This window comes from Chiloscyllium plagiosum, chromosome 35, assembly GCF_004010195.1.
Source record: "Chiloscyllium plagiosum isolate BGI_BamShark_2017 chromosome 35, ASM401019v2, whole genome shotgun sequence".
NCBI classification, from domain to species: Eukaryota; Metazoa; Chordata; class Chondrichthyes; order Orectolobiformes; family Hemiscylliidae; genus Chiloscyllium; species Chiloscyllium plagiosum.
The window spans coordinates 37704412-37714470 of NC_057744.1; the positions used below are offsets into that span (position 1 = coordinate 37704412).

Consider the following 10059-nt stretch of genomic DNA (forward strand, 5'->3'; position numbering starts at 1 on the left):
TATGGAGTCAGCTATTACGAGGGGGCATAGCTTTAAATTAAGGGGTGGTAGGTATAGGACAGATGTTAGGGGTAGGTTCTTTACTCAGCGAGTCATGAGTTCATGGAATGCACTGCCAGTAGCAGTGGTGGACTCTCCCTCTTTATGGGCATTTAAGCGGGCATTGGATAGGCATATGGAGGATAGTGGGCTAGTGTAGGTTAGGTAGGCTTGGATCGGCGCAACATCGAGGGCCAAAGGGCCTGTACTGCACTGTATTCTTCGATGTTCTATGTTCATATCAGAAATAACGGTCTAACCCGCTTGATTATTCAGTTTTAACATCTTCTATTATTTCTCTCATCGGTTGGTTTTTCTTACTAAAACTAGCCCCATCATCTGAAGTACCTTTTCAAATTAATAGCTTCCCAGCCTGCTTAATAGAGAACTATGGTCCATAACTCACCTTTCACCTGGCCAAGCTGTTCCAGTACAGCTACAACACTAGCATCTATGGAGCCATATGGAAAATTGTTGAGATGTTCAGTCCACAACAAGCAGGGAAAACTCAACCCAGTCAACTACTACAACAGCCATCTACTCTTGATAAATCAGTATGATGATGAAGAAAGGTGTCTAGAGGCACTTATGCTGTAATAAGTTGCTCAATGATGCTCAACTTGGATCCTACCAAGTTCATTTAGCTCCAGACTTTATGACAAGCCTTAGCCAGACAAGTGAATTCCAAAGGTGAGGTGGCATTTGACTAAATATGGCATGGAGGAGCCCTAGCAAAATTGAAGACACTTAGAATCAGGGCAGACTATGGAATGCTCCACTGCCTAAAGTCATGCCTCTCAAAAAATAAGCTAGCTAACTCTTCTCAGTGCCTGGACAATGTTGCCCAAGTTTCTCAGGGCACTTTTCATGGGCCAATTATGTTCAGCTACGTCATCCAATAGCTTCTCTCCTTTCTGAAATCAGAAGTGGGGAGGTTCACATGATTAGTGAGTGTTCAGTACCATTCACACCTCTTCAGATGCTGAAGCAATCTATACTTGAATAAATCAAGGCCTGCACAATATTCAGGCTTGAGCTGATGAGTAACAAGCATCATTCACCCACACAAATTAGATTAGATTAGATTAGATTCCCTACAGTGTGGAAACAGGCCCTTCCGCCCAACAAGTCCACACCGACCCTCCAAAGAGTAACCCACCCATACCTATTTCCCTCTGACTAATGCACCTAACACTATGAGCAATTTAGCATGGCCAATTCACCTAACCTGCACATCTTTGGACTGTGGGAGGAAACCGGAGCACCCGGAGAAAACCCACGCAAACGCGGGGAGAATGTGCAAACTCCACACAGGCAGTTGTCCAAGGCCGGAATCGAACCTGGGACCCTGGTGCTGTGAGGCAACAGTGCTAACCACTGAGCCACCGTGTTCCTCTTGTACTCTGTGCCTTTAAAATCAACATGTTACTATATCCATCCTAAGAACACTTGTTGGAGGAAATCCTTCAAGCTAAAATAAGCATAAGAATGTTTCCACACATAAAACACAATAGAATGAGTTTCAAGACAGCCTTACAGCTTCCAAGTTAAATAAGAACAAGAATTAGAGCAGCTTTGTGGGCAATTTAAAATCGTGGGTCTTAGCTCATTAACAGGCAACACAGTGGCTCAGAGGTTAATACAGCTGCCCCACAGTGCCAAGGACCCACATGCAACTGTCTGTGTACAGTTTGCACATTCTCCCCATGTCTGCATGGATTTCCTTCAGGTGCTCCGCTCCGGTTTTCTCCCACAGTCCAAAGATGTGCATGCTAGGTGGGCTAGCCATGTGGAGTTATAGAGATAAGACAGGAATCTGGGTCAGAGTGGGATGCTCTTCGGAGGGGTGAAGCAGACTCGATGGGTTAATAGCCTCTTTCCGCACTGTGGAGTTCCAGTATTGTATGAGTCTATGAACTTGCTATTAAGGATGACAGTATTGACTAGCAATATAGAATCAAAGGAGAGGTGATGAATATGCACACATTTATTCACACTAAACTGCATTTCATACACATCTGTTCATTCTGTTGATACATCCAAGTGCTGCTGTAGCTCTGAGTATGCCTTTTTTGATGCCTCTGAATTTTACTTTAATTTGCACCTTATACATTGAAGCATGTTTCTGAAATTCCAACTACATTGTCGGTTGCTACAAGAGTATCAATTTCAGACAATCCAATTTTCATTCTTCTAGCTTTCATGCATACATAATTTATTATAAACGTACCTCCTTTCATAACAACCTGTGTCTGCTTAGTCTTGGCTTTCAGTCCATGGATGTCTCACTGGAGATTTGCACCCATAGCAACCTGTTGATGACCTCTCATATCTATGATCTGTCTTTGATATGGGTACAAACTTTCCCTACAATTTCCCACAACTGCCCATTTTAAATTGGTTCTCATTGCTATTCATTTCTCCCTCTACAACAATCCCTCTCCATACTGCCTGCACAGCAGCCCCTTCTATCAAGTCCTATATCCCAGTCCCAGCTCTCAAACTTATCACCTTATCAATAAGTGTGTATCAGGGATAGCTATGCATCAGTTTTTTTCTTTTTATCCATTCATGGGATGAGGACGTCACCAGCTAGGTCAGCATTTATTGCCCATCCTTAATTGCCCAGAGGGCAGTTAAGAGTCAACCACATTGCTGTGGGTCTGGAATTACAGGTAGGCCAGGTAAGGATGGCAGTTCCCTTCCTTAAAAGGCATTAGTGAACCAGATGGGTTTTTCCAACAATCGACAACAGATTAATGGCCATGGTTAAATGTTTCATGCCAGATTTTTGCTGAATTCAAAATCCACCATCTGCCGTGGTGGGATTCAAACCCAGGTCCCCAGAACATTATCTGGATTTCTAGATCAACAGTTAAGAATATACTGCTGGAAAAGCACAGGTGGTCAGGCAGCATCAGAGATGCAGTAAAATCGACGTTTCGGGCAAAAGCCCTTCATCAAGAATGAGGCTGGGAGCCGAGGGGGTGGCCACAGTCTTGACTCTAATCGCCAGCATCTGTAGTACTCAGTTTTGCATTTCTGAACTAACAGTCCAGCGATAATACCACAAGACCATCACCTTCCCTGATCATCCTGTGGGATTTGCTCTCATCTGTTCTATATTCTTACAATCTTGACTAATGAGGGTGCCTTTGCAGGTTCTGCCAATCATGGATTTGTACTCACCTTACAAAATCATCTGTAGCCCTGCCAGCTCCAGCTGCACTCTCCATGTCAAAATGAAGTAATAGCCTGTGAAATTAGAGAAAGGAGTGCTATTAGCCATATACCAATAGACACCATTAACACTTTATTGTAATATCTGAAATGTTTGCGCCAACAAAACATAGCAAGGTTTAGATTTTAATATTGTGAAAATAGTTTTTAATTGCCAGCTTATCTAAACCTCACATTAAACTATTCAGCACAGTTTTTTGCCAGCAATTTCAGCGTTCTGATAAGACATTTAGGACTTTACAGCAACAGTAGGTAAAGCACTTTCAAAAAAGAATCCCACCATCACCGAATATTGAGTTAGCCTTCCCCTCTCTTGGCATTACTTTGTGAATGTGCTGTTTCGACAGTTTGGTACAAATTTTGGAATCTTCCATGTCAAGCTCACTAAAAATAACCACAATCGGCGGCCACAAACCTAAGTCTCCCCGATTCTTCAAGGATGATTAATCCTGGCTTTCCCCCAGTGAAGGGGCAGAGGTAAACCTAGATACTGCACATAATTGCACTTCTCATATGACATTAGCATTGCTCCTGCCATTCTAACTTTACACCAATGTCTCACCTTCTCACTCGCTATGTGCTTCATCTAGTGCTGTGAATCTCAAAATTGAAACCTTGCTTTAAATTCACAAACAATGCCTCAGGTCAACCTGCACTGATCACTTCAATTTATTCTCCTTCAGAACCATAAGGTGCTCTGATCTGATGTACATGAAGTCTTATCACTGATCATCTATACAACTGCTTTAACCCCAAGTCAGTTTTTATGGATAGTTCCCAACTCTATCATTGTCGATAGATAAGTATACAAACTATGCGGAAGTTCCTTTAAGATTGCAGAGAACTAGGCCTATTATACCAATACATAAGTCTTGCTAATGGCTGCAATCCCACACCAAACAAGTTGGATTCACTAAAACCAGTTTTCTCTGTGCAAGTCTTTGCAAGTCCCAGAAATATGTTCAACTGGGACATTCCCCAAAAGTGGTAAGCATTGGTGTTTACTTTTCTATTAATGTTTCCCTTCCCTCAGGTACTGTTCCTTTCCCTTAAAAACTTTCAGAAGCAGAATTATGAATTGCTGAAAAACCTCAGCTGGTCTGGCAGTATCTATCTAGAGAAAGCAGAGTTAAACATTGAGTCCAGTGACTCTTCCAACTGTTATAATCTGTGCATCAACTGATAAACCTTGATGTTTTATTCAATTCTGAACTCAGTTTTCTCCAATTCTGGTCTCTTGAACAGCACCAATTTTGATCATTTCACCACAGGCAATCTTGCTTTCAGCTACCTGGGCTTTGAGTTCTGGATATCTCTCCCAAGGCTTCTGCTCATTTCCATCACATTTTTCTTCCTTATAATGCTCTTAAAACATATTTGATAAGTTTATAGTCATCATTTAAAACATCTCCTTCATCAGGGCTAACATTCCAGTGTAGCACTGAGAGACTGCCATTCTGTTCGAGATGCTCTGTTTTAAATAATATAGGCTGTCAAACACAAACCCATCGACATATTTAGATGAAACTAAAAGATCCCATGGTGCCATTTGGAAGAGGAGCAAGGGAGTTATCCCGAGTGTCCTGGCTAATGTTTATCCCTCAATCAGTATCACAAAAAAACAGATTATCTGGTCACTACCCAACAGCTGTTTTTATTTAGACAACCTGTTCCAGAACACATCCAACATAACTTGACCTTTCAGAGGAAACATCCTCACTGATTCAAGTAGAAGAGTCTTTCTGAAATGGCGATTTCCAGTGCTCTTTACCTGATCTGGGGATTATTGATGCTGACAGGAAGTATCTTATGCTGGAAATGTGTTGCTGGAAAAGCGCAGCAGGTCAGGCAGCATCCAGGGAACAGGAGAATCGACGTTTCGGGCATAAGCCATTCCTGAAGAAGGGCTTATGCCCGAAACGTCGATTCTCCTGTTCCCTGGATGCTGCCTGACCTGCTGCGCTTTTCCAGCAACACATTTCCAGCTCTGATCTCCAGCATCTGCAGACCTCACTTTCTCCAAGAAGTAGCTTATCCCCAACACAAACAATTCTCATCTAAATTAACAAAAACCACCCAAAATTTTAAGGAGATAGCAAGTGGCTTTTCACACATATCACACTGCTTTGCGCAGAATTTAATAAACAGGAGTAGGAGTAGGCCATTTGGCCCATTGAGCTTGCTCTGCCCATTCAATATGATCATGGCTGATCTTTTTGTGGACTCGGCTCCACTTAACTGCCCACTCACCATAACCCTTAATTCCTTTACTGTTTAAAAATCTATTGTTGCTTTAAAAACATTCAATGAGGTAGCCTCAACAGCTTCACTGGGCAGGGAATTCCACAGATTCACAACCCTTTGGGTTAACAAGTTCCTCCTCAACTCAATCTTAAGATGCTCAGGACAGCAGCAGACTGGTAGAAGTAAAGTGAATGTTCTAATTTACCCCAAGAAAATGCACTATATTCTGTAATAGTCTGTAACAACTGTCCTCTTACCTCCTCTCTTCTCACCTTCCAAGTCTCCAAACTGTAAGCTGTGCACTTCTTTCAGTTTAGTCTATTCAATGTGCTGCTTATAATGTAGTCTCCCGTGCACTGGAGAGACTAAATGCAGATTGAGCGCTGTTATGAGGAATATCTCCGCTCAGTCTGTGGCGATGATCCTGAGTTTCCGGTAGTCTGTCTTTGTAATTCTGCATTTTATTTCTTTCTTCGGCCTGCTGTTCTGCGTCAGTGAACCTTAACGTAAGCTTTAAGGTCAACATCTCATCTTTTGAGCTTTCACCAGTGAGTTCAACAATTTTACACCGCTACATTTGTTTTCTTTCCTTTTCCGTTTTTCCATTATCCTGACTCTCAGACAGTACTATGCCTTATTCGTTTCTGCCCATTTTCATTCTTTTGGCGTGCAAGGTTGACTCTTCTATCTTGCAATTTGGTCAGTCTTCCACAGACCTTATGCCCTTGTTCCACCCACGTTTTGCTCAAACCCTATTACATATATAACTTTATCCTGGTCCAAAAAAAGATTTGTTTTCATTTCAGATTTCCAGCATCCACAGGATTCTGTTTTGCTTTTCATTTAATAGTCTAAACTGTCAAGCATTCAACAAGATGCTACATGACCCAACCAGCAGTAGTAGCCCTTTATTAGTGATTGTCAGAATATTTGCCAACACTTCATTTTCACAGCAAAGATGGGCCAGAACATGTTGCTGCTAAACATTTCAAGAATTCTCTTAGCTATGCAATGGTTTGGAATTACATTCTTCTGTGAAATACATTGAGTAACTTCACACTCAACACGCATTCAGAATGCACAATAAGTGAGACTGGACACACAACAGTTAAATTGTTTCTCTCCAGACAAATCACATTCTTGCATTTTTATGAGGGCTGTGCGAGTCCAGCATTTCAAACTGAATGCATTCAGATTAAATGAACCAGGTTAATTGGTGTGAAAGTATTACATCTGTAATTAGTTAGTGCCGAAAAACATCTCAGGTTCTTCATTTCACCAGAAGGTGAAATTAAATTTAACATCATGATTTTTTTTATGAATGCCTGAGAATCCCCATTTACATAGCTCTAGATGTTAGGAAAACTGCACATTCTCTAACACTTCAATCAAACATTATAATTCCTAGGATTCTTTCTGAAACACAGGCTGCATAAATTCAAATTCTGCCATCTCACATCTTATAATACAAACAAGAATAACTGAGTAAATAAAGGCTTCTTCATTCCTGGTGCACTTTATATTATGGCATAAACAGTTGTTCAACATTCCAAATTTTTCTACAGCCCAAGTAAAGGGAACTAGAATGGAATGTTGGAGTGGTAGAGGACAGCTTTGCGAGGGAGATGTATACTATTCTCTGCAGCCAAGAATGAGAATCCCGAAGGCTGTATGAGACTCAGTCTGAAAGGTCTGCTTCACAGAAAAAGCCCTTTTTTTAATCAGTCTGTGCCAGTCAAATTCAAACACTTAACTATTCTGTTCAAATTTTCCAGCACTTCACCCATAGTCTTGCATGCTTATGTCTAAAGATGTCGAAAATGTTATGACGGTTTCTGCCTCTACCTACCTTTCAAGCAGCAAGTTTCAGATTGTCACGACCCTCTGGGTGAGAAACTTCCTGCCCCTTACCTCAAATCGAGACTTCCTAGTCATTCCTCCCTCCACCAAGGGAATGTCTTCTTATCTAGCCTACCTGTGCCCTTTCCAATCTATCCAATCTCTCATCATAACTAAAACTCTGCAACCCAGACAACATTCTGGTAGATCTCCATTGCACCCTCTCCAGTACAATCACATCGCTCCTACAATGTGGATTATCTGAATGCTACGATCTTAAAAATGATGTTTTAACGAAGAAATGGAGACCTACATATATTCAGGCTGATAAGAAACAGGCAGGGGTTCATCAAGTTGGTAAACCAGACGGTTGGAGAAGGTAGTGTTGCAAGTGTCGCTTAAATGACCAGAAAGTCATTTAAGGGGAAGAAAAACCCAAGCTAAAATACAAAATCATTTTTATTGGCTTGGAAAGCACAAGGATGTAGTTAAATTTTGCCAGACATGTCATAATTGGAAAACCACAAGCAGTAATTAAACCTGTACCTTTAATACCTAATTTCTGTACTTGAGGAACCTTTTACAAGAATCTTATATGATCGCGTGGGATCGCTACATAAAACAAGAAGTGGGAATCATATTTGTTACCATTAATGATCTGTCCACTAGATTTCCAGAGGCCACTCCATTATGCAATATTACAGCAAAAAGGATTGTAGAGGAATTATTCTAATTTTTCACTAGAAATGGGCTACCCAGATACAGGGTCTAGGATAGAGTGGTACTGGAAAAGCACAGCAGGTCAGGCAGCATCCGAGGAGCAAGAAAATTGATTCGGGCAAAAGCCCTTCATCAGGAATCCCTTTTGCCTACCCAGATATAATCAGACCAAGGGTAAAACTTCACATCAAAATTATTCAAGGAAGTTATGTACATTTTAGGAATAAAGCAATTCAAATCTACTGCATACAATCCAGAGATGCAGGGAATGCTAGAAAGGTGTCATCAGATATCAAAGACCATATTGAGGAGTTATCAAGACTATCCAGAAGATTGGGATAAGGGAATTCTGTTTGTGCTTTTTGCGATCAGAGATGCACAAAATCAATCAACCAAATTCAGTCCATTTGAATTAACTTTTGGGCATGAAGTGAGAGGACCTCTACAATTGATTAAGGAGAAACAGTAAGTCATGATTCAGCAACCACATATTTAGACTATGTGTCAAATTTTTGGGAACCATTAAATAGAGCAAGGGAGTTGGCTAGACAGCATTTATCACAGCCTACAATGAACAGAAAGCAGACAAGAAGTCAAAAACTCGCAATTTTGCTATTGGAGTTAAAGTGCTAGTGTTATTTCCAGTGATAGATGAACCTTTAAAAGCAAGGTTTAGTGGACCTCAGCAAGTCGAAAGGAAATTGGGTGAGGTGAATTATTTGATGAGGACTTCAGATCGAAAGAAATCTCACAGAATGTGTCATGTGCCTATGCTAAAAAAGGTATTTTGAAAGTGAAGGCAAGCCAAAGTTACAACACAGTGAAGAACTAAGTTCAGAGGATTCTGAATTGGACATTCTTCAAATTAAATTGGACAACGAGGAAATTGTCAAAAATTAGGATAAATTATTGACTTACATTCCAAAGGAAAACTGAAATGACCTGAAAGAGTTATTACTATCATATGGAGAGATATGTGGAAAGAAGCTGGGAAGGACTAACCTAATTATACATTTAGATTTAGGAAACACTGTTCCAATTCAGCAATATCCTTATAGGTATAACCCTCTAAAGTTGGCACAGGTTAAAAAGGAGATTGAACGTATGCTCAAAGACGACATAATCAAACTGAGTTATAGTGACTGGAGCTCACCCATAATAATGGTTCCAAAACCAGATGGTATGCAATGGTTATGTGTGGACTATCGTAAAGTCATTACTGTTATGAAGTTTGATTCATATCTGATTCAGCGTTTGGAAGACTGTGTTATGTAATGAAACAGACTTTATAAAAAATCTTAAAGTAAGGGAACACTTAGGAAGCAGCGATCATAATATGGTAGAGTTCAGTCTGCAGTTTGAAAGAGAGAAGGCAAAATCGGATGTAATGGTGTTACAGTTAAATAAAGGTAACTGTGAGGACATGAGAGAGGAACTGACGAAAATAGACTGGAAGCAGAGCCGAGTAGGGAAGACAGCAGAGCAAAAATGGCGGGGGTTTGTGGGTAAAATTGAGGACACTGTACAGAGTTTCATCCCCAAGAGGAGAAAGATTATCCGGGGAGGGATTAGACAGCCATGGCTGACAAAGGAATATAAAAAAAAGAGACAGCCTATAAAGTGGCCAAGAACACTGGGAAATCAGAAGATTGGGAAGGCTACAAAAAAAAACAGAGGATAACAAAGAGAGAAATAAGGAAGGAGAGGATCAAATATGAAGGTAGGCTAGCCAGTAATATTAGAAATGATAGTAAAAGTTTCTTTCAATACATAAGAAACAAACGACAGGCAAAAGTAGACATTGGGCCACTTCAAACTGATGCGGGAAGGCTAGTGATGGGAGATAAGGAAATAGCAGGAGAACTTAACAAGTACTTTGCGTCAGTCTTCACAGTGGAAGACATGAGTAATATCCCAACAATTAAAGGGAGTCAGGGGGCTGAGTTGAGTATGGTTGCCATTACAAAAGAAAAAGTG

The 10059-nt window shown here is 40.7% G+C and overlaps 1 protein-coding gene across 6 annotated transcripts in view; it reads right to left on the minus strand.

Moving 5' to 3' along the window:
• The window catches only part of arhgap32b (Rho GTPase activating protein 32b), a 551689-nt gene that overhangs the window by 403012 nt on the left and 138618 nt on the right, over positions 1 to 10059 (minus strand). For all 6 annotated transcript variants that reach the window (XM_043676934.1, XM_043676933.1, XM_043676937.1 and 3 more), the window contains one exon: positions 3229 to 3294. In XM_043676934.1, the coding sequence (XP_043532869.1) occupies positions 3229 to 3275 (47 nt within the window). In that variant the 5' untranslated portion in view covers positions 3276 to 3294. The remainder of the gene's footprint in view (positions 1 to 3228; positions 3295 to 10059) is intronic.